Raw genomic sequence first — 27,372 nt, forward strand, 5'->3', positions numbered from 1 at the left:
AAAAAGGCATTCCAGGCTCAATTCCCTGAGATTCGGTACTTTCACGGTGAAGAGAAGTGTTGGTTGAAAAGTGTTGGCTACGTGGCACCTACTGCAGCGTGGAAGAGGAAAAGCAAAAACAAAAATAAAAAACAAAACTCCCTTCACTCCCTTGTTCCAACGAAACATGGGTCGCCCACAGTGCGTTTTGTACAAACATGCAGCAAAGGGTGGAGTGTGGCGGTGCAGGGAAGTCCATCCTAGTGCACCGGTGGGAAGGAGAGCCACCGCCTCGCCTCTTCAATTGCAGGGGGGGGGGACTCCTGGCCTGTCCCACCAGGGGGCTGGTGTGCACAAGCCCCTCCCTTCGGCAAGGAGGGCCGGGATCTCTAGCTGCACAGTCTTTCGTCCCATTTCCTGTCACTGTGCAGGGGGCGGTGCTAGGCCAGGGGCACCCAACACACCTCCATTGGGGGCCGAACCGGTAGTCCCTGGCTGCATAGAGGAGACGGGGCTCATGGGTTCTGATCCACTGTGCACGCCGCCCGGCTGAGACTGTTGCAACTTCTTCTTGTTGATCTTTCTCTCTTTCGCCCTCCTGTTTTGAAACCAGATTTTTACCTGGAGATTAGAAAGACAAAGTCAGTGCAGGTAAATTAAAAGGCCACTGCAGTCTTTGGATGGATGAAGTCTAGAGTATCCTGGGGTTCTGGAGGAGATGTAGAAGCTGTATAACCCTGGGTTCCTTTGAGGAAGGCTTGTGGTATTCAGAAGGACACATTTATGAGATTCACCTAAGGAAGAGGGTAGCCCACACAGAACTTGAGAAAAATTACATGCTTCTTCCATAGAGACAATGGATGGAAATAGGTAGATGATGCCTTCTGTGGCAAGTTATACCACCTGGCAAATAACAGACTACAGGACATTTTTCTTCCACTGGGCACTGGGCAACCCCACTTGTGCTCATCCAGGGGTGTAGGGTGGGGAATGTACCAATTCCTGTTATCAGGTATGTTCTCATAACTCTTGAGCATGTGTTTAACTTTTCCCATAAAATTTAAGAGATTGATGCTTTACTTGAAGAAGAAGAAGAGTTGGTTTTTATATGCCAATTTTCTCTACCTTTTAAGGATAATCAAACCATCTTACCATCTCCTTCCCTTCCCCTCCCTACAACAGACACCCTGTGAGGTAGTTGAGGCTGAGAGAGCTCGAAAAGAATTATGACTAGCCCAAGTTCACCCAGCTGGCTTCATGTTTAGGAGTGGGGAAACCAACCCAGTTCACCAGATTGGAGTCCATTGCTCGTGGAGGAGTTGGGGAATCAAACCCGGTTCTCTAGACTACAGTCCACTGCTCTTAACCAATACACCATGCTGGCTCTCAAGACAAAAGTTCTTCTTGGATTGAGCTATCTATGGAACATCTGAAGGATTGCAGCCAATTGATGGCAGTCCTAATGTTGAACAGGCATCTTGCTTATTGTTATTCACTATTTTCAGGAGCTGGCTTGTAGGAGAGGCTTGTTAGGGTTAGGAATAGTTCACATGGGCTTGCTCAGTATCAGGCTGGATTTGGAATGGTTTCCTACTACCAAGTAAGTTGTCAAAGCAACATTAAAAAAAAAAGTTCTTGAAAGAGCACCTGTCTATGGCAGTGGAAAAGTAACAGGCAAGCTAGTTCAAAAAGATCTGAAACAAAACAACAAATAACAACACTGATTTATGTTCAAAAGATAACAGTTGAAGGCTGGAGCGCTTCAAATATTAGCTGATTTCTTGTCGTGGTTATTCTAGAAATCCAAGCAGCGATCCCAATGGCAGCTCTTGCTTATGCAAGCGGCGGGGGGGGGGGGGGGGGAAGCAACCCCATTACTCACACAGAAGCCTGACTCTGAGCTAATTAATTTACAGGAAACCCAAGGACACCTGGAATAGGGGCGGAACTCAGAGTGAGACATGCGAGTTACTTGGACTTTGAGAACTAAGGTGGGGGTTTTGCAATAACCACTGAGAACATGATTGGTAGCCTGGAACGTCTTTTGACCTCTGATAAGTGGAATGGGATAAATGTTTAGAGGCTGCCACTCAACCAGTACACCATGTTGAATCTTTGTTACTGGACTTCAATCTTGCTCTTCTACAGCAGACCAGCAGGGCTACGCACCTGAAACTGTATGCTTATGGCAACTCAAAGAAAAGCCTAATTGTTCTTGGATTGCTCACTTTCTATGGACTGCCACTGGGTTTCATTTTCTTAGGAGGCAGCTTGGTGCCTTCCTTGAGTTACAGCCTGAAGGTACAAGCCCCTCCACAGCACCAGAAATGATCGAATGGTATTTCTGGACATGCTGTGAGGCTGTTCCAAAATGGTTATCTGCAACTGGTTGTCTAAGAAACCATATTTTAAAATTCTGCTTTACACAAGGAGCCAGGTATTTGGGTTAGTGCTATAGAGAGACATCTGACTAAATGCAGAGACAAACTGCTGTATGAAGAACATCCTGTGCTGTTTTAAGTTAAACAGGAATTCCCATTTCAGAGGCTTTAATCTACATGAATAAGTTGCTGAACATAACAGAGGGGCTTTTCTTACAGTAACAGAGACAGGCAATTCACCAGTTTTTCATTCTGCATTCATCTTATGAAGCAACTTATCAAAACAGGACAAATACCATATTCCTGTAATGTGTTCAGAAGTATATTTACAGTACATGTCTATGTAGTTTATGTTACAGCATGTGCCAATATATATTACTTGTCATCACATACACTATTTGGATTGCTTTTTGTTTACTTTTGATGGAATGAATTTATATGCTTTTTATTTGCGTTCAGTGTGGTGCTTTATTAGCATTTTGTATTTTGGCTGCTGGAGTCATTGGAAAAGCTGCAAGCCTATTCTAAAATGATTATTTGCAACTGGTTGTCTTAAGAAATCAAAATTTTAAATTCTGCTTTATAAAGGGTCGCATGTATTTGGATCAGTGCTCAAGAGATCTGATTAACTGCTGGTTTAAACCGTTTGTTGTTTATATATTATGCTCTGAAATGTCATCTTCTCTCCTATTTCATCTCTCTTTGTGTGTACTCAACAAGTATGATGAAAAGCTCTGGGCAATTTTTCACTATTTTGCAATGTGTTTTGGTTGATCTCTAAAAAGGGGTTTTACTCTACTGTTTTGAATTTTTTCTATAAATGAACCACTTGCTCATTGTGCATTATTCAAACCATGTACTCCAAAGAAGGCCCAGCCAATGAAAACAGAATGTTCAAAAGCAGTCTTTATGACTACTGCTGCTCTAAACTTCAGGTGGTAATTGGAGGATCCCTCTTTTTCCACACCCTCTAAAGAGTGGATTTGGCTTGGTGCCAGCATAGCTTACTCCCATATGAACCTACCCAATCACTCTGGCCATCTTCAGAAGCCCTGCCTCAGGTACCTCACCATCTGAAGCTAGATGGATGGCAACCAATGAGAGGGACTTGGTCATGATGCCCAAACTCTGGAATTCCCTTCCCAGGGAGATTCAGTTGTCTCCCTCTGTCATTGTCTTCTGCCAGTGGGCGAAGACTTTGTTCTGACCCTTCTCTCTCTGTGTCTCTGTGGTTATATGTTTTTAATTGTTTAAAACATTATCTATCTGTCTATCTATAAAACACTGTTTTAATTTTTGATTGTTTGACCTTAGGGATCCTAAGCTGGGTAGAAAGGAGGCATACAAATGGGATCGCGTGTGTATTTGATGCTGCTTAAACCCCCACCAATCCACCTGGCTGCCCGCCGACCAGCTGAGGGTCAGCGGGCAATGAGTGCATGTGCGCCTGCCCACAGAGGTATGTCACTTCCGGTTTACAACCGGAAGTGATGCATCGCAAGAGACCTTTTCCACTCAAACTCCCAGTTGTAAACCATGTGCGCGCACGCGATCCCACCTCACCTCCATCCTAAAAACCTCCCGCCGAAGGACAGGAGGGACCTGGTAAGCCTACCTGATTGCAATCAAAGCAACAAAAACACCCAACTTATTGGATAACAATGCCTTTTCCTTTGGTAGGATGACTCTGGAGTAATACATCAGCAGTTTCCAGCTTTTTTCTTTCTGTCCATTTCTGCCTGCTGCCATGATCATTAGGCCTTAAACCTGTCATTCCTCACGGAATTTTTCCCCTCAGATAACACACAGAAAACTCCTTTGGGCATGTGCAAGGTTTTGGGTAAACCCTTGCAGATGTTAATATTGGATAGAAAGTCATTTGGAAATAAAATACAAACCCTAAATAGTGGTTTGGATCCAACAGAGAATTTCCACAATTTCCACCCATGGGGTGCAACTCCCCTCCCCACTGTAAATCAACTCCCCTCTCCTGAGCAGCACTTCAGGAGGTATTTTGGGTTAGGGAAGAGAATGTGTGTGAAAGTCATGGTCCTCAGGAGGAAGCTCTTCCACTCGTGGAAACAAAGCTTTGGATCTAAACCAGTGAGGAGGTTTCACATTAGAATTGCAGGGAGATTTAAGCAATTGAGTTTCACCTGTGGAAATGAAAGCTGCAATCCCCAAACTGCTTAAGCCAGCCCATGTTGCACGTTACACCGAACAAGTCCAACTTTGACCCCTCAAGGACACTCAAGTTGGAAGCTACAGCCACTCCTGGTTCTCTGAACAATGTGCTTGTAATGATTTTTTTAAAATCTATGGATGATACCTGAAACAGATCACATGTGAAGATGCCACTGTTTTGTTCTAGGAAGGACATTTTTTTGCTGTCAGCTGAGTTATGGTGACTCTGGAGGGGTGTCAAGGCAAGAGATGTACAGAGGTGGTTTGCCATTGCCTGCCTCTGCATCACGACCCTGGTATTCCTTGGTGGTCTCCCATCCAAATGCTGACCAGAGCTGACCCTGCTTAGCTTCTAAGATCCAGGACAGGAAGGATTAGTCAATATATTTTTAAAACCATCAGGCATATTTAATATCTGCATCTCAGTTGAACCAGTTAGTGGGTCATGCTGATTGTTCAGATGCACACAGAAATTCTGTTTAGATGTGGCTCATTTTATCAAAACATTAGATTATTTAATATTGTGCTGATACATGTTCTGGCTAGCTACTCAGGTGGATAGTTGTCCCTGTTGGTTTCAGCAGGAACTATATATCTTTCTATAACTTTCCCCTCACACTTAGTTGTGTCCTCAGATCCTCATCCAAGTAATCCACCTTCTCAGATTTCCGGCTGATATGACAGTGTGTCCTGTAGGATAGTTCTCAGGTGGGTAACCATGTTGGTCTGCAGTAGAACAGCAAGACTTGAGTCCCGTAGCACCTTAAAGACTAGCAAGATGTTCAATGTATAAGCATTTGAGAGTCAAAGCTCCCATCCTCAGACACCTGAGGAAGGGAGCTTTGACTCTCAAAAGCTTATTAATGTCTGCTTTTGGAGAGGCCTTTCAAATTCTGATTTGAAGAGCAGGCTGTAAAGGGAACAAATGCTTTCAAGGTGCAGAGAAATAAAGATGAGAGGGTGAGAGTTTGTTCCCTCCACCTGTATGTGCCACATAGGCAGGTAAAAATAGGCTGGTTATTTACCAGGTGATGTCATTTACCTCCACGCCAAGAAAAGTTCAGCTCTCTATTTGTACACATTAAGCCTCTATTCAAGGATGTCCTTCTCCAAGTGTGTGGGCAATCGCAGCAGCCACAGATATCTTGGAGCCACCAGAAAAATGGCCAATGCTGACCTAGTTGGTTCAGGTCCAAAAGTTGAATGACTTATTCAGATTAGTTATTCCTCTGATATTAACCAACAGGTCACTTTTTGATTAATCACATCCTAATTAATCAAACAGGAGCCCCGTGGCACAGAGTGGTAAGCTGCAGTACTGCAGTCCAAGCTCTGCTCATGACCTGAGTTCGATCCCGATGGAAGTCGGTTTCAGGTAGCCAGCTCAAGGTTGACTCAGCCTTCCATCCATCCGAGGTTGGTAAAATGAGGACCCAGCTTGCTGGGGGTAAAGTGTAGATGACTGGGGAAGGCACTGGCAAACCACCCTGTAAACAAAGTCTGCCTAGTAAATGTCTGGATGTGACGTCACCCCATGGGTCAGGAATGACCTGGTGCTTTGCACAGGGGACCTTTACCTTTTTAATTAATCAAATTAAGTATAGTGGTTTGAGCAGGATCTGGGACAGCCAGGGTCAAATCCCTGCACTGCCATGAAAGCTTGCCAGGTGACCCTAGGCTCTCAGACTAACCTACCTCACAGGGCTGTTGTAGGGATAATGAAGAGGGGGAGAACGGTGCTGTAAGCTTCTGTAGGCCTCCATTGGGGAGAAGCACAGGGTAAACAAAAGCATCTCATTGTTTGCAGGGCCAAGAACCAAAGCAATTGGACAAAGGGAATCGCTGGGGGATACTTAGACATTTCCCAGAGCAGAGCATCCATCCGCCTGACCTGTCTCTCTGACAATCCCAGTGTGGCTGCCAGCTCCGCTTTCCTCCGGATGGTGATGTAGCGGCTGTAGTGAAACTCCTTCTCCAGCTCCAGGCGCTGGTGATCTGTGTAGACCACACGGTACTTGTCTTTTGTCCGGGTTTTCACTGGGGAGACAGACAGCCACAAGTCAGTAAAAGAAAGCACGCTGGCAGCATGGTTTTCATTAGGGAACTCTTTCCATGATATATTTGGTGAGCATTCCATGTACCCAGTGGTCTCCAACAACCATGGCTTATGGGGAAAGGGAATTAGAGAGGCGTGTGCGCAATAGTGTAATTTCTAAGCAGAGTTACACCAAGTCCCTTGAAGACAAGTGCCCTGTGGTCTATACGTCAATCACCAGCAGCGGAAGGGATGACACCTTCCTAAACCTGTTTACTTCAATGGACTTAAAAGATATAAGGATTTTTTGTTTTAAAACCCGCCAAACAGTTAATTGGATGGTATTATCAACAATGTTATTTGAAGCAACTGTCTACTGTTTTTTCAAGGGCACCTTTTAATTTTTCTGTTCCTTTCATATCCTTTTGTATTGTGCCCTTTTATGCCAATAAAGGAGTGATTGATTGATATAAGGATTTGCTGCTGACCCAGAGTATTTTCAGCACCCACTTTTCAGAGACTGGACTCTTGCTTACTATGGTTTTCCCAACAGCAGTTTTGAAGAGTTTCCTCCTTCTCCTCCGAGTTTAAAATATAAGCCCTCAAATGTCTGGCTGTAAGAGGAAGTGATTTCCAAACAATGTGTGCTTGTAAAAAACAAGCAGCTGCTGGATTTATGACCTCCAAGCTAAACACCCACATGAACCAATTCAAGTGTGAGGATCGAGAGAGCTGGGTTTGTGTTTTCATTTTAGAATCTGACATCCTGTAATTAGGCCTGTTATAGATGATGTTAAAATTAATTTATTTGCAAGTAAGCCTCATCAATAGGAAGTCCTAGAGATTTTAATTACACTTGTGTTGAAGACCTGTATCTATTTATTTACGTTAGGATAAATCCAAGTACAAATAAATAAAATTGGATAAAACTATCCCAAATCAGCCATTAAGGAAAGCTACACACCATTCATGATATCTGCTTGCTAACTGTAAGAACCTTGCAACTGATTCAATTATTTTTGGGTTTTATGTGGTCATAAGATAGGATGTCCTGATTTCATCTGAAAGCCATTCCCTGTTTACAAAAAGTGGGTCAATGAATTGAGATCGGCTACAAGCATAAAAGGAACAATTAAAAAGGACATGCACAAGTGATTCTGTTTCACCATTCCCACAAGGGTAAACTCTATCCACAAAAGGGATATTATGCAAATTTCCATATAACAAGGCGGAGGGTAGTGCATTTAGCCTATCTGGTAAGCATACATCTATTTATTTATTTCTTTGCTTATTTATACCCCAGTCTTCTGAGACTCAAAGCAGCTTACAGCTTTCTCCTCTCCTCCATTTTATCCTCACAACAACCCCATGAGGTAGGTTAGGCGGAGAGGATGTTCCCGGCCCCGTGGTCACCCAGCAGGCTTGCACAGCAGTGCAGGGATTCAAATTTGGGTCTCCTAGTCCAATGCTGGCTGTCCAAGTGGAGATTTGAACCTGGGTCTCTCCAGTACAAGTCATAAATTTTATCCACTGCACCATGTATGAGTGCAAAACATTGTTGCAGATCAAATCCTTAAGTCACAAGCAGTGAGGCCCAAGAGAGTCCATGTGGTGTAGTGGTTAGTGCTTGACTGACTCTGGAGAAATACCCACACTGGCATGAAGTTTTCAGACCCTAGCCAGCGTGGTGTAGTGGTCAAGAGCGGCAGACTCGAATCTGGAGAACCAGGTTTGATTCCCCGCTCCTCCACTTGAGTGGCGGACTCTAATCTGGTGAACTGGGTTGGTTTCCTCACTCCTTCACATGAAGCCTGTTGGGTAACCTTGGGCTAGTCACAGTTCTCTCCAAACTCTCTCAGCCCCACCTGCCTCACAAGGTGTCTGTTGTGGAGAGGGGAAGGGAAGGCGATTGTAAGCCACTTTGAGACTCCTTAAAGGTAGAGGAAAAAGCAGGGAGTAAAAACCAACTCTTCCGCTCTTCTGCTTCTTCTTCACCAACCTCAGGAAGGCTCACATTTATATTATTTTCAGTGTGTTGCCTGCTTTTGTTTGAAAACCATTTTGAGCAATGTTTTGGAAAGGGCAGCCTATATATGTGTTAAGTACCCAGTAGGCTGTATGGCCCAATGGTCTGACTCAGTCCAAAACAGCTTCTCCAGTTCACAGCACAAGCCAGGAAAATTTGAAGAAGAAGGAGGAGGAGGAGGAAGAGGAGGAAAAGGAGGAGGAAGAGTAGTAGTAGTTGGTTTTTATATGCTGACTTTCTCCCCACTTAAGAAGAAGAAGAGGAGTTGGTTTTTATATGCTGACTTTCTCCCCCGCCTAAGAATCAAACCGGCTTACAATCACCTTCTGTTCCCCTCCCCACAACAGGCACCCTGTGAGGTAGGTGGGGCTGAGAGAGCTCTAAGAGAGCTGTGACTAGGCCAAGGTCACCCAGCTGGCTTCATGTGCAGGAATGGGGAGACCAACCTGGATCACCAGATTAGCATCCATCGCTCATGTAGAGGAGTGGGGAATCAAACCCAGTTCTCCAGATTAGAGTCCACCACTCCAAACCACCACTCTTAACAACGATACCACACTGCCATTTCTTTCAAAGGCAAAGAGACAAATAGGTGTTTTGCTTTTAAGAAGAACAGGGGTCCCTTTTGTGTAAAACGAAGACACCCAATAGTCCGCATAAACATCCACAACTTAGTCTGGTTGCAATAAACACAAAAGGGAGCCCGGGGGCACCTTCAGGACTGCTGGTCTTTCCAAGTGACACAAGGTCATCATCTAAGCCTGGCAGCCCCACCAGTTATTTCCTCCAAGGGCAGGTCACACACTACATTGTTCCCAAAGGCACACATTTTCACCTGAGACATGGGCTACTGATTAACGGCAGAAAATGCAGTGTGGTGGTTGGGGGGAGAGGAAGTTTCTTCACAACCAAAATGATACATGGCCGCTTCTAATTGTATAACCACAACCAAAACAAAGATCAAGTAGGGAGCCTTTGTATTTCCCTGGAATTCCTAGCACCACAAGAGGGACACAAATTGGGGGGTTTACAGGCCTCGTGGTATTTGTACGGCAGCGCAACCACTTTCAGGAAAGGAAACAAGGGGGGCTTTCACACATGCTGAATAATGCACTTTCAGTCCACTTTCAATGCATTTTAATGATAGTTTGCAAGTGGTTTTTGCCATTTCACACAGTAAAATCCAGCTGCAAAGTGCATTGAAAGTGCATTATTCAGCCTGTGTGAAAGTGACTGGGGACTGGCCCTGGATGGCAATGCCTCTGAAGCAGACGCCTTAACTGAATTAAAATAAAATAAAATACCTAGATCTGATTAAAGCAAAATAAATGAATGAAAAGCAACCATTGTGGCCCATTGGAAACATTTGGAAGAAACAGTTGCAGAATATTAGGACTAGCTAATAAAACAGGACGAAAATTCTCCAAACTCTGCAACATCAGAGTAATGGGACACCCATAAACAAAGCCAGGATAAGGGGAAATGTTTTGGAGGTGATGACAACAAAACTTGTAATAGTCTGCAAATGAGAAGGAAAAAACTGCTCAACCACCTTGCATGTTTACTTGGAACTAAGGCCTGGTTTATGCTCATAGGATGGCCACCCTTGGTACAAAAAGATTGCTCCTGTGGCTATTAAAACTGGGAAGACACATCTTGTCTCTCTTTGAAGCATGTGCATTTTAAAAAATTAACTCTGAAGTCACACCCAAACACGTTAATTAAGAAACCTTAATTCACATCAACGGCTCTTTGCTTCCAGTGCTGTGTATTGAGATGCTTCACTATGTTTATAAATAATTATTCCCCAAATTTATTTTTCTGCAGGGTGCCCTCAGAGGGCAATCATAGAAGGCTGGTCTATTCCAAGGAAAGGTGGTCACATCTATGAGAGATACGTGACCAAATTTTATTCCCATCATTTTAATACTTTGAAAGATAAGAACATGAGAATATAAGAAAGGCCCCGCTGGGTTAGACCAAGGCCCATCAAGTCCAGCAGTCTGTTCTCACAGTGGCCAACCAGGAACCTCTAGGAAGCCTACAAACAAGACGACTGCAGCAGCATTGTCCTGCTTGTGTTTCACAGCACCTAATAGAATAGGCCTGCTCCTCTGATCCTGGAGAGAATAGGTATGCATCATCACTAGTATCCATGCATACATTTTTATACATTGAATTCGGTTGATTTTTTTTTGCCAAGCATCCCACCCTTCCTTAGTAAGGGGGAAGGCTTGAATTGAATGATTCTCCGGGGTTTGGACTCCAGAGCAAGGGCGCGTTCCTGCCCAGCTCCGCTGGTTCTCGCCCCTCCCCTTCCCACCGCGCAGCCCCCCAGAAACATCTGGGCTCTGCCTGGAGGCCTTTGGTGGCGGGCAGCCTGCCTTGGCTCTGGTCTCCCCGCAGCCCGCCAGCCGGCGCTCCCCTGCCAGGAAGACAAGGGCGGATCAGAGGGAAGCCCCCCGAGCGGCTGAATGGGCAACGCGCCGGCCGACAATGCGCGACAAGGCGATCTTATCGCGCGGCCCCCCACCCCGGGCGCGCTCTGTTTGCCCGGCCCCCCGGAACAAATGGCGGCGAGCGCTTTCATCCCCCCGCGCTGCATATGAACAGCAGCCCCGGCTGGCTCCAAAGGCAGCGCTTGAAAGGCGGCGGCCGGGCCCGGCCCTTCCCCCCCACCACCACGCAAGGGCTGGGGGGGGGGGAAGAGGAGGTCTTTTACTGGTCCGTTAAAAATGGGGGGAGGAGAAGACAAGCTGGATCCCTTTCATCTTGGCCATCTTCTGGGCATGGAGTAGGGGTCGCTGGGGGTGTGTGGGGGAGGTAGTTGTGAAGTTCCTGCATTGTGCGGGGGGTTGGACTAGATGACCCTGGTGGTCCCTTCCAACTCTATGACTCTATCCCACACCCCAAGGCAGTGGAAGCAACAGGGACGGTCGGATCCGCGTCCACGCCCCCCCCCCCCAGCGTTTGCTTAAAATCGCGGGCGTTCCCCCCGCCCCCGCGCCTATCTTCAATCTCGTCTTCTTCGCAGTATGAAACTGCAGCGCGCTCCCGTTCTCACAACAGCAAAAGGCACGGACGAGCACGGACACACATGAAGCTGCCTTATACCGAATCAGACCCTTGGTCCATCAAAGTCAGCCTTGTCTACTCAGACCGGCAGCGGCTCTCCAGGGTCTCAGGCAGAGGTCTTTCCCATCACCTGCTCTCCTAGTCCCTTTAACTGGAGATGCCGGGATTGAACCTGGGACCTTCTGCATGCCAAGCAGATGCTCTACCACTGAGCCACAGCCTCTCCCTGCTTGGAGCACGTACAAACTTGGCTCCTCGCACTAAGAAACAACAGTCCAGCCCGACGGGGCAAACTCGGTTTGGGGAGGCCGGCGGAGACTTTACAGTTCCCTGAGCAATGATGAAACTCTAAAGGTGACCGGGGCTAATATTTCCTCCCAGCCAGGCTAATCTACCGAGGCCTAGGGAGCGTACGCTGTGACCTCTACCCACTTTGTCCTCACCACAACCCTGCGAGGTAGGCCAGGCTGAGGGAGAATAACTGGCCCAAGTGACACTTTGAGCGACCCAGCCCTCACCAGTCCAACACTCCCGTTTCTGGATTAGAGCGGCAATCCGAAGAAATTTTACCTGGGGCTGAGTCACATCGAATAAAAGGAGGTTTACATGCATAGGATTGTACCGTACAGGCGCTCCCACAAAGGCCTGTTTTCCAGATTAAATAACATTACGCCACCTATACGAGGCTCAGCTTTCTGATAGGATTGGCGCATCCAAATTTAACCAGTGATATCAATCGGGGCTCTTAAAATGTCCTAGTCGGCCCCCGTAGTTTTTAATCCGGAAACCAGAGCCTGCACGGTGTAACCATTAGGCTGCCCAACCAGGATCTAGGATTCCTGGTTGGAATCCTCACTCTGCCAGGTTTACTCACGGGGTGACCGTGAGTCAGTCTCTCTGACCTTCTCAGCCTAACCTACCGCGCAGGGTTGTTGTTGCCAGGATGAAAGGAAGGCGAAGAAAACAATATCGGAAACTCCAAATATCTACATAAATAAAGACGATCCAGAAATCGAGCCGGGCCAAGTTTTCCGGCTGGTCAAGCCAGGGGGGCATGTCGCTTTCCTCTAGCTGCCCTGACTCCACCAGCCCTTAAGAGCGGCTCAGCGGAGAGGATCTGAACCAGACTGAAATGAGAGGCTTTGCTAATAATTTGGTTTGTTTGTCGCCCAAGGAGGTTTCCTCTGCCTTTAACACACGCAGTCTGAGGTCCTGCTGGTCAAGCTCTTCTCTAGGGGGTGGGACACTTTGCCTTTTGCATTCCTGCCTGTTACGCAGCTGTTAAAAACGGAATTGTTCAGCAGGGCGTTTTTATAAACGACTTAGAGCTACCTCTTAGCAGATTGCTCCAGGATAATGCTTTGTGTTTCCACTTATTAAGCAAAGCAGAACTTGATATTTATTACATGTGTCATGTTTCATACTTAAACTTCGTTCAAATGACCGTTTCGTTTCAAATTCCTGCAAATTCACATTTTTTACTGGACGCACCATCCTGTTGAGTGCATCGACTTGCACTGCGTGATCCGCCTGGAGTCTCAGCGAGAGAGGCGGACTATAAATAACATAGAATAAAAGGCAGCCGACTCCTGCCAGAAAACAAAGCGCCAGCGTTAAGGAGCTGGGTAGGGCACAGAGAAAAGAGACCCCTGAGCGCCAGCCACCCACCCGCAGGGTCTCCTGAGCCAGCGTGGATTGGCCCCAATAAACACTAGCGAGCCGACACATTTCAAAAGTGAACAGGGTCGTAAAGAGGGGAAGAGAAAGAGCGGAATCGGCCGCCTTCTTCTCCGGGCTGCCGAGGAGGTGGGGGAGTACCCCAGGGCCCCATGCTTTGGGCATTTTCAACATGGATTCTTTCCGGTTCTGCCATTCCTAGGAAAGCCTTGTAGGCACCAGGCGGGGGGAAGACTGGCAGCAACCAGATGGCCATCCGTCAGCAATGCTGATTCTGTGACCTTAGGCGGTTCATGAGAGGGAGGGAATCTTGGCCATCTTCTGGGCATGGAGTAGGGGTCACTGGGGGTGGGGGGGGGAAGGTAGTTGTGAATTTCCTGCATTGTGCCGGGGATTGGACTAGATGACCCTGGTGGTCCCTTCCAATTCTGTGATTCTATGATTCTAACCCAAGCGCCAGCGACGTTCTGGGGGGGGGGGGTGCAATTCCCAGCGGATGGCTCTGGAGCTCACCCGCCCGGCCCGAAACCTCTTCCCACCGCAATTTCCCCCCACACACACACACAGGAATGGGAGAGAGAATGAGAAGGGAATGGCAGATTTCGGTATTGACTGCGAAAATTTCTGCCCTCCCCGCCCCCGTGGCTGTCTTTTCCGGTCAGGCCGCAGGGAAACAATAGAGAGGAAGGTGTATATCAAAGGGAGATGGGTTTAAAGCCCCCTTTCCCCAGGACAAAGAAAGGGGCGGTGGGGTGGAAAGAGGTGGGGTGGCTCCTGGCTCTAAGGAGGCAGATTAACATCACAAACCCTCTTCTTCTCCCGCCCTCTGCTCTGGTGGGGCCTCCTCGGGCAAAGAATATTAAGATTGATACCAGGTGTAATACCGGTCTGCTGCCTACCACTTCGCCGGGTTGGAAGCCCATTGTTTCTGCTCCAAAAGGGTTATTGCACACTTACTAGGGAGTAATCCCGTCGAACTCAGCAGCACGCACAAGTCGACAGGGGTAGGAGCCGCCGGCGATGCTGCCAGCATGCGACCCCGGCTCTCTTTTTGGACCGGGCTTTCGTTTTTCTCGCCCAGGAATCTCCTGCCTCCCTCGCCTTTCTGTCGCGTGTAGCTTTGAGTCGCCCTGGGGAACGGGCGCCGGCTCCGGGAAGCGGATGCTGCAGACTGTTGTGCCGCCAGACACGGGTTTCATCTGACGCGCGTCAACTTGGGCCGAAGCTTTCTGCAGCCCGTTTCAGTCGCTGCGCCTCGATCCACAAGGCTCCTTCCCGGCATTTCTACTGGCTCGGGAAAGGGGTGTTTCTCGGCTCCCTGCGCCAGGGTTGCGGGTGTTGGGCGAGACAGGTTCTGAACAGAGCAGTCCTATGCTGCTTTACTCAAGGAAGCCCCACTGAGGTCGATGGGACTCCCGGGTAAGCGCGCACAGGACTGTAATGTCAGGATTTTTTTGGGGGGGGGCTGCTATAAATAGAACTGCTTGCTTGCAAAATGAGCCCCTTTGCAGAAAGGTATGGGCTGATTTGGGGCATAAGGAAATTAAATGGATCTATCTGAATTTTTAGCCCCCTTTCGGTTTCGAGCCGAACTACTGGGTTCCACTGGGAAAAAAGAAATAGAAGCAAATAATGCAGTTTCCGGGACTCATTCTAAGAGCGCGATCCAGTCAAGGCGTTGGAGTCCCAAAGGCATTTGGGAGGCAGCCCCTGTTAAAACGGTGAGAGTGAGACTTACTGCTGAGTGCGCCTAGGACTCCACTGCGAATCTGCCCCAGAATGAAATCGCACTTCATTTCGACTGGATTGTGCTTTACTGCATTGCCTAAGACACCTTGTTACGGTCAGCTGGTCGGCCTCCCCCCACCGCAGACCTGGGGCTGATCGCAACTCACCGAAAGAGCTGCGATTTTGAACCAGTAACTCCAGGAAGCGCAGGCTTTGTTGGCGGGCGAGGAGGCCTCAAGCGGCTGTCGCTTCACGGAAAGGTCACAGGGCCCGAAAGGCTCTCCCCGAGGGGAAGGGCAACCCAAAGGTGAACCCCAAAGAAGATCACACAAGGCTCGTCCACGCAAGGTGTGAAAACCTCACCCACCGCGTGCAGTCCTGCCGGGTCCCCGCCTGGCTGTCTTGCAATGGTAGAGGTTGGGGGCGGGGGAGAGACGTCCTTTGGATGCTAGGAGCCTTCCTGGGGGAAGGGCTCGATCAGATCTCCCGGGAGGTGAGCCCGGAACCCGAAGGCCTGTCCCCAGCCGGATGCCGGGGAGGGGGGGCGGGCAAGCGACAGGCCCGGCCTTGGAGCGCTCCCTCCGCGTCTCTCCTCCGCAGCGATTGTTATTAGCAGGATGCGCGTGGAATATAAAGGCATGAGCCCAGTGAGTCAGAAACTAATGCACAGCCAAGCACACCCCGGCCGATGATTTATAGGACTGTAATTGGTTATAAAAATCTTTTAAGTGGCTGTAACCAGGGCCTCGGGCAGCCGCGGAGGAGGGGGGGATATCACCACTTCCCCCAAGAATGAAATCCGGCATCAGGACCAGTCGGAAGGGTGGAGGCGCTGGCCCTCCAGCAGCCAGGCAGGCGAGGCGCGTCGGGCTCTCTTTAGCCTCTCCCAGGCTGGATTTTGTGCTGAAGGGAATGGATTCTCTGACCTGGTATAGGAGGCTCTGCTCTAGAAAGAGAGGTCTGCTTTCTTGGAAAGGCCTCAAAACGGAGGTGATGGACGTGGGTCTGGTCTACCAGCAGGGCCGAGGGCAGGCCGGAACCGATATGATTGAATGCTTCTCCATGCCAGGAAAAAGAAAAAGAAACCCTGCCCGTAGAAAATCAATATGCCAGGGAGTAAGTTAGACCTCTTCTCTTTAACATACCGGTTCTCTGGCTGAGGTTTTTTTTGGGGGGTAATAGTCACATTAGCTCCCACCTGACACTTGCTCCATCTGACAGCGCCTCGTTGCATTTCAGAGAGACAACAGCGGCTCACGTGTGCTATCCGGAGCACACATACCACTTTCTGAGCCGGCTGCCCTCAATAAGGCACTTTCACACATGCCGAATAATGCACTTTCGATGCACGTTGAAGCTGGATTTTACTGTGTGAAACGGCAAAACCCACTTGCAAACGATCGTTAAAGCGCATTGACATTTGACAGTGGACTGAAAGTGCATTATTTGGCAGGTGTGGAAGTGCCCTCTAGAAGGGTGCCGAGAATGTCACTAGCCCATCTCCCGGCCGCAATCATCAGGAAGTTCTCCAGCGCAAGTAACCCGAAGTGGAGGCGTGCAAAAATCCAAATAAATAAATGTTAACGGCTGCGCAGTGAAATTCCTGGTGGTTTGACTGCAAAAACAATCAGCGCAGTCCCCTTGCTGCAGTCTACGCTCCTCTCACCTGGGCCTGCTTCCCGGAACGCTGGGCTCTGGATCGTGGCCTTCCCAACAACTAGCACCCTTGGGCCAGGATTTTTGGTTTTAAATGCCGGTGGCATGAATGGCACTTGCCAATAAAATAAAATCCTACTGAGGTCTAACAACGCCCGAGTTCTCGGGTCTCATCAGTAAATAAACTCCACCTTTGAAAAATAGGCAGGCCAAGACAGTCATTTAAAAAAAGAAAAAAGAAAGAAATATGCTACCACTCATATTTAATATGCATTTTTATCCATCCACTTCAGTGGTTTGCATTTCCATTCCGAATGGAGCTTCAAGTCACTGGCTTGGGAGCTGGCCTATACAACGCCGCACTTCAAAAGCCCATTCGGAGAATTGGTACATTGTATCTTTCCAGTCAATAAAGCACTAAATTCCGGATCCCACCGGCATTGCTCGGAAACAAACCCCATGGGACCTTCTTCTACAGGAAGTATTTAGGATCAGATGCAGGGTTTGCATTTAAACGGATTCCAGTCATGTTTAACTTCAAAGAAATTTAGCGTCCCCTCCAATCCGAGTTTCCGAAGTTACCTTAGATCGCCTCAGCCAGGCGGAAATCCTAAACCCCCTTGTAAAATTTCGAACGGAAGGTGCAGGATACAAAAGCGAACCGAAACAAGCAAGCCACGCGCCTTGTGCTCCAAAACGGATTGACGTGGACGGAAGCCCCATTGATTTCCTATCACTCTTCTGCGTAAAGCAACGACGGGTAGCCTTGCCCAATGCGCTTTGTTTACAACTCTTGCGAGTTAAGGAGATTCTCGCATTCATTCACTTAATTTTTTCCCCATTTTTCTCCCCAGTAGGGAAACGAATTGGCTTGCGATATCCTCCCCTTCTCCATTCTATCCTTAAGACAACCCTGTGAGGTAGGATAGGCTGCGAGAGCATGACTGGGCCAAGATCACCCAGCAGGCTTTTATGGGGGGGGGGTGTCCCCAGTCTGGGTCTCCCAGGGCACTTTCACATATGCCAAATAACGGATTTTCAATCCACTTTAAATGCACTTTGCAGCCGGATTTTACTGTGTGAAGCTGCAAAATCCACTTGCAACCGTTAAAGTGCACTGAAAGTGGATTGGAAGTGCATTATTCAGTATGTGGGAAAGTGCCCCCAAATCCTAGTCCAACCCTCTAACTACAACGGGCAAAACCAGCAGAGATGGGTCATTGGCGTACTTGGGGTTTTCTTTTGACACCGAACATTAAAGCCTGCAGTTTCCACACGAGCACCCGCCCCAAACCCGTGTCTCCTGGCCTTTCCACATTAAAGGTGACGTTCCTTAAAACCCTCCACGGAAATTTATGCACGGGAGGTTTTGCCTTGGATTTGCCGCTCTCTAGATGCCCATTTTCCCTATCCGAATTCTCAACACTTAACCATAAGCCCCCATGCAGAGTTTTGAGAATTCGGATGGGGAAAATGTGCTTCTAGAGAGCGGCACATCCAAGGACCTCCCATGCATAAATTCTGAAAGATTATACCGAGAAACTCCTGTTGGTCTCAACGGCGCTACTGGACTCGAATCGAACTGTTCTTTAAGCTGGTATTTGAGGTCCCGGAGCTGGTGGGCACGTCCTGCATGGGAGACGCAGCAAGCCCCCCTCTCAGGTGAAAAAAAGTGTCCAGGAGACAACACAGCAGTCAAGGCCTTCCTTTCCGGAGGGGTTTGATCCTTGCTCCCGGCAAGGTTTTCTGCAAACAGCTCCGCCCGTTCCCGTGGACTGCCCCAGTCTTTGAGCCCTGCTGTGTCAAACCCAAGCCGGGGCGGTTTCTCCCCCCTGCGTCGATTCTCTAGTTCCCAGCAGGGCCACAATCCAGCGCGGAATCGCAGGGCGCTCTCTGGGACTCCCTCCGCATGTCACTCAGAAGGAAAACCGGTCGGATTTACTCCCTAGACACGGTTGGGGACTGCCAATCTCAACTCCACGTTTCCGTGGTTTTCAAGTACGTCCCGTTGCTTGCCTTTTCACACGCACTCAGGCAGGCACACTGGTGATCCGAAAACCCCCACCTTTCCAGGGGTGCTTTTCCTTTTGGCGGGTCCCGGCCACCCCAGCGCAATAACAACATCCTCCAAAGTAGAAAAGCACCTTGACGTTGCACGAGGAGGTCTAACCGGGATTCGGCGCTCGGTCACAGAAAGAAAACCCCACCTCGCAGTTTCCTGCAAGCCACACTTTTCCCGCAGTGCAAGGATCGATCTGGTGTGACCTCCGAAGGTCGAACCACAATGCAAGGGAAGCCCGGTTCGTTCCCGCTGAAGGGATTGCCCAGGAAGCGGCGCTTCTCGCGCCCGCCGACTTCCATTGAACGCGCTCGGGGACCGGGCGGCCGCCTCCACGCAGGCTGTGGGCAGCCGGTAGATCTACCCACCCGGTGGAGCGCAGCTGACAGCGGGAGCTGACCTTCCCGGGACTCCGCTAGAACCCAGAGCCACTCGAGAGCCGGTTCCAAACCGGCCCAGGAACGGAGAGGCCGATCAGAACCACGAAACGATGGCCCGGGCAGGCGGTTTGTTGATGTGTTGGGCGGGTTGGCGTCCGATTCCTTTCCAAGCAAGCCGGGACCCGAGTCCCGGGGGAAGGCGAAGCGAGGCCTGAACTCCGCCAAAAGTTCTGCAGGGGGGGAGTTTTTAACGTGAACAACCCATGGAGAGGTTAGGAGCAGCAACTCCTTGGCTACCTCGCCCGGCGACTGAGCGCTCCGGACAGCCCCCCTCCGAGGCGAGAAGCTGGCTTTTCACAGGTATCGGGGCGGCGCCTCCCGCAGGTCCCGCAGCTCGGCGGATCGGGCTTTGTGGGTCGCAGGCGGGACAAAGCGGGTGCCAGGCGCATTTGCGCGCGGGCCGCCTGCGAGGTGCCGGGTCGTCCTCCTAAACTGACCGGGATTTCACCACCGAACCAACGCCTTCGGGAACCGACTAGAAATTGGGGGGAGGGTTAAGCACACGTTAACCAACCCCACTGAAATAGCTGTGTTAACCTTTGAGTAAGCACAGATGGAATTGGGCAACCCCCCCTCCTCCATCCTAACCTAACTGGCGGCAAAGGGGAGCCAATCCACTAGGCAGCTAAATCGACGATTTTCGGCACTTGAAGGAAAACGGGCAAACTGCGGATCCGCCAGCGTCTGGTGCGATCCGGGAAGCGGAGCTTGGCCGCCGATCTCCAAGGGCCGGCCAAGGTAGTCTTTATCTCCCAGAAGCTGAGCTCCCGCGGGACCCCAATCCACATCCTTGAAGGGGGGGCTGATCCCCGCTTGGTCTCAGTGCGTACCCCACCCCCCGGCTGCCAAGAAAGCGCAACGGGCCAGGCCGCCTCTGAGCTAGTCCAGCGCGCGTTCCCCGCGCCCCTCCACCTCCCCCAGCCCCGCCGGCGCCCCCCGCCCCCCCAGCCTTACCGGGTCCCCCGGGCGCGGGTTTCCTCATCCACTCGCAGAAGTTCCGCCGCTGGCCGGCGGGCGAGAGCTGCTCGGCGCCGGGCGGCGGGTTGAGCGTCTGCATCAGGCCCCCGGAGGGGGGCACCCCGCAGGGCGGCGCCGGCGGGCCCTGGGCCGGGTGGTGGTGGTGGGGGTGCGCGTGGTAGTCTCCGGCGGGGCTGTAGGCCAAGCCGGCGCCGGCGGGCCCGTGCCCCGCGTTGGCCGCCCCCCCGGCCGGCGGGCCCTGCCCGTAGCCGCTCCAGTCGTCGCGGAGGGGCGCGCCGTAGGCGGCCGGCCAGGGCGAGGGGGGCGACTGGGCGGCGTCCAGCCCCAGGCCGGCGGGGACGTGATAGGCTCCGTAGTCCGGGTACTGCGGGGCGGCGACGAAGTTCTGGGCGGCGGCGGCCAGGTTGAGCCCCCCGGCGTGGCGCACGGCGCCCGGGTACATGGAGGGCCCCTCTTTGTCCAGCAGGTAGCTCACGTACATGGTGGCCGGAGGGGCGCGGCGCTTCTCTGCATGCTGCTGGGGCCGCCGGCGGTGCGCTCCCCTCGCCGGGCGCGGCGGATCGGGGCCCTGGCCCGGCCTGGGAGCTTCTCCGAGCGCCGGCCAGCCGAGCCCGGCTCCGGCTCCGGCTCCGTCAGGGCTGGCGCGCCATCGGCCGGCCTGGCTGAGCGAGCGCTTGGCGAGGCGAGGCGCTGCTGGGCAGGGCCGGGCTGGGCCGGGCCCACCGCGGCAGGCAGGTGACGTGGAGGGAGGGGGCCGGGCAGGAGCAGCGAGCCCGGGCGGGCGGGCGGTGGGGTAATATAGCTGCCGCTCGCCCCCGAGAGGATTTGCATTTAAAAAGATAAGGGAGAGGGCAGCGACCTGATCACCGCCACATCGCCCAGGCTTTATTGTCGCGGAGCTTCCTTCTGCCTTTGCAACCTGGTGCACTTTAACCTCCCAGCGCAGGTTCAAAGGACCGAGTCCCAGGGGCTTGCAAAAGAGGGGGAGGGGAGAGAGGGAGACCTGGGAACGCGCCCAGTGACAGCCCGCCGGAGTTCCAAGGAGGAGGAGAATAATAATATTAATATTAATAATAATAATAATAGAGTTGATTTTTATATGCCAATTTTCTCTACCCTTTAAGGAGAATCAAACCGGCTTACAATCTCCTTCCCCTCCCCTGTGAGGTAGGTGGGGCTGAGAGAGCTGTGACTAGCCCAAGGTCACCCAGCTGGATTCGTGTGTAGGAGTGGGGAAACAAATCCAGTTCTCTAGATCAGAGTCCACCACTCCAAAGCACCACCCTTGACCACTATATCAGGCTGTAGCAACAACAATAGTAATTGTATTTTTGTTGTTGTTAAAAAGGTGTCCTCCTCAGTGTACCAGCGGTTCCGACTGAGTGCAAGATTCCAGCTCCGGAATCTCTCTGCGTGGCGGCCTTTCCAACCCCACTCCGCGCGCGGGGCCACCCCCTGGAGTCCCGAGGAGAGGGGCTGCCCTCCGGTGAAACCCCGAGCCCTTTCAAGGCGTCGTCGTCGGAGGCACCCTGCCCATCGGAGAGCCGTTTACTCATTAATAACCGATCCAGCAGGCTAATCTCGGCCGAGGAGAGGGAGCAAGGGGGGGGGGGGAGTGAATTCAGAATGTGAAAGGGATTATCTTAATTTCTTTAGGGTTTCGGCGTGTGTCAAGAGCGGCTCTCCCCCCCCTTTCCCTTATCAAGTGAACGCGTTTAGGAAACCCCATTTGATTGCAATTTAGGGTCATCGCAGAAGGTGTATTATGTGCGGGGTGTTTTTGTGCGCGTGTGAAAGTTAACGAGCTCTCTCTCTCTCCCCCCCCCCCCACCTGCAGTCTGCGCTCCGCGCAAGGTCATTGAGGGAATGCCTGATAAATCAATCTCATCCTCTTCCGAACCCATCCGTATTGGAGATAGGGAAGAAAGATTGCCTTTTATTTTATGTTTAAAAGCATCCGAAACCCAGTCCGCTTTGCAAGGGAATCCATTTCGTCTCGAGTCAGCTGGATCGAAATGAAGAACCGGGGTAAAAGAAGCGGGCCAGAGCCCTCACCTGATGTTCAGTTTCATACCATTTAAACACAAGGCGAGGCGAGGAATGAGAAAGAATGGGGTCCGGCTTTGATGCTCTCCATTTCAGGGAAAGGGGCAGGCAAGGAAGAAGTGGCAGGGGAAACCCGACGGTTTCCGTGCGCCTGGCCAAGGGCAGCCACCCGCGGAACAGGATTCCGCTCCAATCCTCTAATCTGGAAAAGGGAGGAGGGGGTTCCTTCAGTGAGACAAGATAAAATCCCGGGTCTCTGTGACCCTGACCCGGGTCTGTTTTGTTAACCTTAGGGACTGAGGAGCTCCGGGCACATTTTCAGCCCGATCCGAATCGTAGAGCCTCTGGAACAGACGCGGAAACGTCGCTTTGATATGAGAATCTGTCGCTAGCCCTCCAGTGCGCCCGGGCGCAGACGCCGCGCGCCCTTTGAAGCTGCCACCGCCCCCCCCCGCCCCCCAACCATCAGATTCGCTCGGCACTTTCAAGCTTTAACTTTTCACCTGGGGTCGGGAACAATGCAGGAGGGGTGGGCGATTTGCATCTCTTTAGACACACGGGCAACCCAATCTTGGGCTCCTCCAGATAACCCGCGGTGGAAACTTTCCCATCCCTGCCGGCCTTGACAGAAGCGCCAACCCGGCCTGTCCCCTGGCAAGGCCAGCAAGAGAGTCTGGCCATCTATGCACGGGAGGTTTTGCCTTGGATTGGCCGCTCTACTTGCACATTTGCCCCATCCAAATTCTCAGAACTCCACAATCAGCCCCCATGCAGAGTTCTGAGAATTTGGATGGGGAAAATGTGCATCTAGAGAGCGGCCAATCCAAGGCAAAACCTCCCGTGCATGTCTAGGGAGAACCAGCAACGAAGTTGCAAGCCTTTGGGGCGCTTCTGGAAAGCCCTATAAATGCTGGGGGCACGATCCTGGCTGATGGCTTCACCATACTTGTGGCTGTTATTTACCGAGCACGATCCAGCCAGCGTTAAAACGCGTTAGTTCAACTCGTTTTGGGAAAAGGTTCAATTCTGCACATGCTTAACTTTCGGGTTTGAAAGTAAACCCGTACCCACTCTGTGCCTTCGATTATTGCCGTCTTTGTGGAAAAGAAGTAGATATGAAATTGTTTCGGAAACACGTGCTAGATTAATATTTCCCAGAGATGAGTCTTCCCCCGTTTAACCCCTTCTTCAGTCTCTCTCTACCTCGTGCACACTCACAATCCCATTGATTTCAATCGCATGCATTTCCAGGCAAGTCTGCTCAGCCATATCATTAAGACTCCGATAACCTTTCGGAGTTCAAAGAATATCTCTGTATCGATCTGTGTATACAGACTGCATATACAGACACAATCATTCCTATCTGTATTGCCTACACACTACACAACACACACACACGCTAGGCTGTTAAGCGTTCGACTTTATTAACCGAATAAAGGATTAATCAAATCCAATTAGCCCAAGGAAATAAAGGACAGCTCTCTCAATACAGTCGCAAACAAACACATCAACAAACCTGGGCTGCAGATAAGAGCAGCCCTTTGGCTTGCTGCAGGCAGCCCCCTCCCCCCACCCGAGATTTTAATAGGGCTGTTCTGGAGGAAATGAATGGTGTGGGGGCAAGCAGAGTTTCCTGAACGAAGACCATAAATAAGCCATTTCTTGCAGGGAGGGCGTCTTGATGAAATGTGAACGAACTGTTGGGAACTGTTGCCGTCTCGCCTTGTAGCACCGATTGGATCTGGATTAAATTGGTTAACGCGATTCGGTGTCTACTCCCCCTCCCTTTTTTTTTACATACCCCAAATAAATTTTCGTTTTGGCAAACCTGGAAAGCTGAAAGCCTGCTTTCGTTCACCTTATGGGGGGAAATCATTAATGATTCTACAAAGCGATGGAAGCAGTTCGGAGAATCGCGTTTAGGGGGATCGGGAGGAAGATCGGCCCGTCTTCAGACCCACAAGAAGAGAGGGACTGGGTGTGGAGGCAGAGAAGCTATTTCCGCAGAGGAATACCAATATGCTGATCATAGTGACCTGCCTTACAAGAGGGCGGTCAAGACAAGGCGTGTGAAAGCATTTCAACAAGGAGAGCACAGCACTATATAAATGTCAAGTGTCTTTGTGCATAATAATAGCGGTTCGAGGGCCATCCCTTCTCCCCAGGGAATTGTAATCCAGAGAGTGTGGGAACAGGGATCTCTAATTGAGAATTCTCAGCGCCCTTCAATTGACTACATTTCCCAGGATTCTGCAGGGGAAGCGGGGGTATAAATAAGATCAATAAATGAAGTGGCAGGTGATAGCCAGGCCACAAAACAATCACCCTTTCTCTTTTATTTTTATGATAAACGAGGGACACATATCTCCAATATGTTGGCCACTGTGTGAACAGACTGCTGGACTTGATGGGCCTTGGTCTGATCCAGCAGGGCCTTTCTTATGTTCTTATCAATTAAAGCTTCTGCATTCCTATAAGCAGGAATCAATCCAGGAAGCGAAGAGAATTCTAGACCTCTGGCCGGGCTGCCAACAACCGGGAGAAAACGTGTCCTGCTTAATGGGATCTTATTTACCAGGTGATGTTATTTATCTCCAAGCCATGAAAAGCATTTGCCCACATCAAGCCCCGCTTGCTGGAAACCCTTCCGGTTAGCTACATACACAAGACCAGGAACTTTTCTCACAAAACCATGTATTTTGAATTTCCGCCTACAAACCAGGAGACTTTGGCCATTTATGCATGAGAGGTTTTGCCTTGGATTTGCTGCTTTCTAGATGCACATTTTCTCCATCTACATTCTCAAAACTCTTCATGGGGGCTTATTTTTGAGTTTTGAGAATTCAGATGGGAAAGATGTGCATCTAGAAAGGGGCAAATCCAAGGAAAAACCTCCGGAGCATGAATGGCCTTTGGCTCCTTTTTTTTTTATTTTTTTTTTGGCTACCTGCGCCAAATTCTACTTGGCTTCTTATTGCAGTCCCCCTCCCCCTGAAGCAAATCCCATTGAAAACAATGGGACATAGCTAAACGTCAACATGGCTAGGATCGGTCTGCGTGACCCCATTGAACTCTGTGGGACTTTCTCAGTAAACAAAATGGGTTTCTGCTGATCGCCGTGTTTGGAAAATGGGCTTGTTTGTTTGTTCGTTTATGTATGCAGGCGGGGGCGTGCGTTCTCCTAGACACTCACAGATTAACTAAATGGAACCTCCATGCTCAAAAGCAGCCTACATCAGATACTTTTTGATTTAGGCTCCAGCCTGCGAGGCAATCTGCACGTTCTGACATCAGTTCCTCAAAAGGGACGCCTTTCACCCAGATCAGGATAAAACCCCAATTGAAATGAATTTACCCGCGAGGAAACCCCTTCGATTTAATTGGGATTGACCTGCAAAATCAACATCCTGGGTCAAAGCGTGGTGTAGTGGTTAAGAGCAGTGGTTTGGAGTAGTAGACTCTGATCTGGAGAACGGGCTTGATTCCCCACTCCTCCACATGAGCGGCGGAGGCTAATCTGGTGAACTGGATTTGTTTCCCCACCCCTACATACGAAGCCAGCTGGGTGACCTTGGGCTAGTTACAGCTCTGATAGAGCTCTCTCAGCCCCACCTACCTCACGGGGTGTCTGTTGTGGGGAGGGGCAGGGAAAGGTGATTCTTGAGTGGTAGAGAAAGTGTGCATATAAAAAAACCAACTCTTCAACTCTTCTTGCATTAAACAGCTGCATGGGGCGCAGACAGAGGATCTTCTGTATCCATAAACACCCCCGTAGTCAAGAACTAAATAGGCGAGCAACCGGCAGGTCTGTTTTGGTGGTGAAAGGCAGCAGCTTTAGAGCTTTCATTTAAAGTCCCCCCGTCAGCACTCCCCCTCCCCCTGGGCCGCTCTGAGACCAAAGGCTTACAGCAGACTCGCGCCTGCCGAGGCCAAGAAAGGGGGTCGCCTCTTCCGATAAGCGCCAGCAAAGCGGATCTCTGAGCTTGTGCGTTTGATGCCGCCATAAAGCAGAACCCGGGGCCATTAAAGTGACAGAGCTCTGGACAGGCGGTGTTAAAAGGGACCCCTCGCTCTTCAGGGCACGCGCACGTGGGGTCTCAGTGCCAGTGTGTTGGGTGGCAAAATCGCAACCCCGGACTCGGGTGACAGCTTGGGGGTAACGCCGCAGGCAGCGGAGGGGAAGAGTTGAATAGGCTTGGTTTAGGTCACCCTTGTGAGTCTGTGCGGTGAAGTGGTTGTGTGTGTGTGTGCCGTCAAGTCACAGAGTTTTTAAGGCATGAGACCTCCAGAGGTGATTTACCTGCCTCCGTTTGGAGGGGCTGTGGCTCAGTGGTAGAGCCTCTGCTTGGCATGCACAAGGTCCCAGGTTCAATCCCGAGCATCTCCAGTTAAAGGGACTAGGCAAATAGGTGATGTGAAAGACCTGAGACCTTGGAGAGCCGCTGCCCGTCTGAGTAGACAATACTGACTTTGAGGGACCAAGGGTCTGAATCAGTATAAGGCAGCTTCGTGTGACTTTGGTGTTCCTTGGAGGCCGCCCATCCACATTCTAACCGGGGCCGACCCTGCTTAGCTTTTAAGATGATGAGATCGGGCTAACCTGAGGCTATCCAGGTCAGGGGTGTCGTCGTTAGAGCAGCCAATTAACGCTGGGGAAATCTAGGTTCGAATCCTCCAGCTTCAGCCTTGCCCACCTCACAGGGCCGCTGTGTAGCTAAAGGAGGAGAGTCTCAGCCCCGCTTCCTTCCGGATAAATGTTTCTGACCTAAGCAGTATTTTTTTTAGCCCGGGTCTGCGCTTTTTAAAAAGAGTGACTGCCAGGGCCCAACCCCTTTCTATTCCCACGCACAGCATAAAGAAAATGCATCCTGTATATGCTCAGATATATTTTTATTCACACCCTGGGACAGTGAAAACAGATCCCTGTCGACTATCCGCCGAGGCTGATGAATAACTGCCTCACAATCCATCTGCGGTAGGGTCAGGTTGCCAACTGCTCTGTAGAAAAATCTCCTGTTCCTTGAATAGAGACTTTAGTGTGTGGAAATGAGCAGGAGACCGTTTTCAGGCCACGGAGGGAAATAACATCGCCTGGTAAATAACACCCA

At 50.4% G+C, this 27,372-nt stretch overlaps 1 protein-coding gene across 1 annotated transcript; it reads right to left on the reverse strand.

The window, feature by feature from the left end:
- Positions 1–399: 399 nt before the first annotated feature.
- Positions 400–20,699, reverse strand: CDX2 (caudal type homeobox 2). Its single transcript, XM_056858158.1, has 3 exons — positions 20,195–20,699; positions 6,436–6,581; positions 400–600 (listed from the first exon to the last, which is right to left on the reverse strand). Exons 1-3 carry the CDS (start codon positions 20,697–20,699, stop codon positions 400–402), a joined length of 852 nt encoding a protein of 283 aa, XP_056714136.1.
- Between the last annotated feature and the right edge of the window lie 6,673 nt (positions 20,700–27,372).

The sequence above is a fragment of the Euleptes europaea genome, chromosome 12 (genome assembly GCF_029931775.1).
Source record: "Euleptes europaea isolate rEulEur1 chromosome 12, rEulEur1.hap1, whole genome shotgun sequence".
Lineage (NCBI taxonomy): Eukaryota > Metazoa > Chordata > Lepidosauria > Squamata > Sphaerodactylidae > Euleptes > Euleptes europaea.

Bases quoted from the DNA above. Each gene is read 5' to 3' on its own strand.
- CDX2 (XM_056858158.1), bottom strand. From the start codon at position 20,699: ATGTACGTGAGCTACCTGCTGGACAAAGAGGGGCCCTCCATGTACCCG. The intron at 6,582-20,194 runs GTAAGGCTGGGG...CTGTCTCCCCAG, and splicing joins ACCCGCGCCCGGGGGACCCG to TGAAAACCCGGACAAAAGAC. The intron at 601-6,435 runs GTCAGGCGGATG...TCTAATCTCCAG, and splicing joins TGGGATTGTCAGAGAGACAG to GTAAAAATCTGGTTTCAAAA.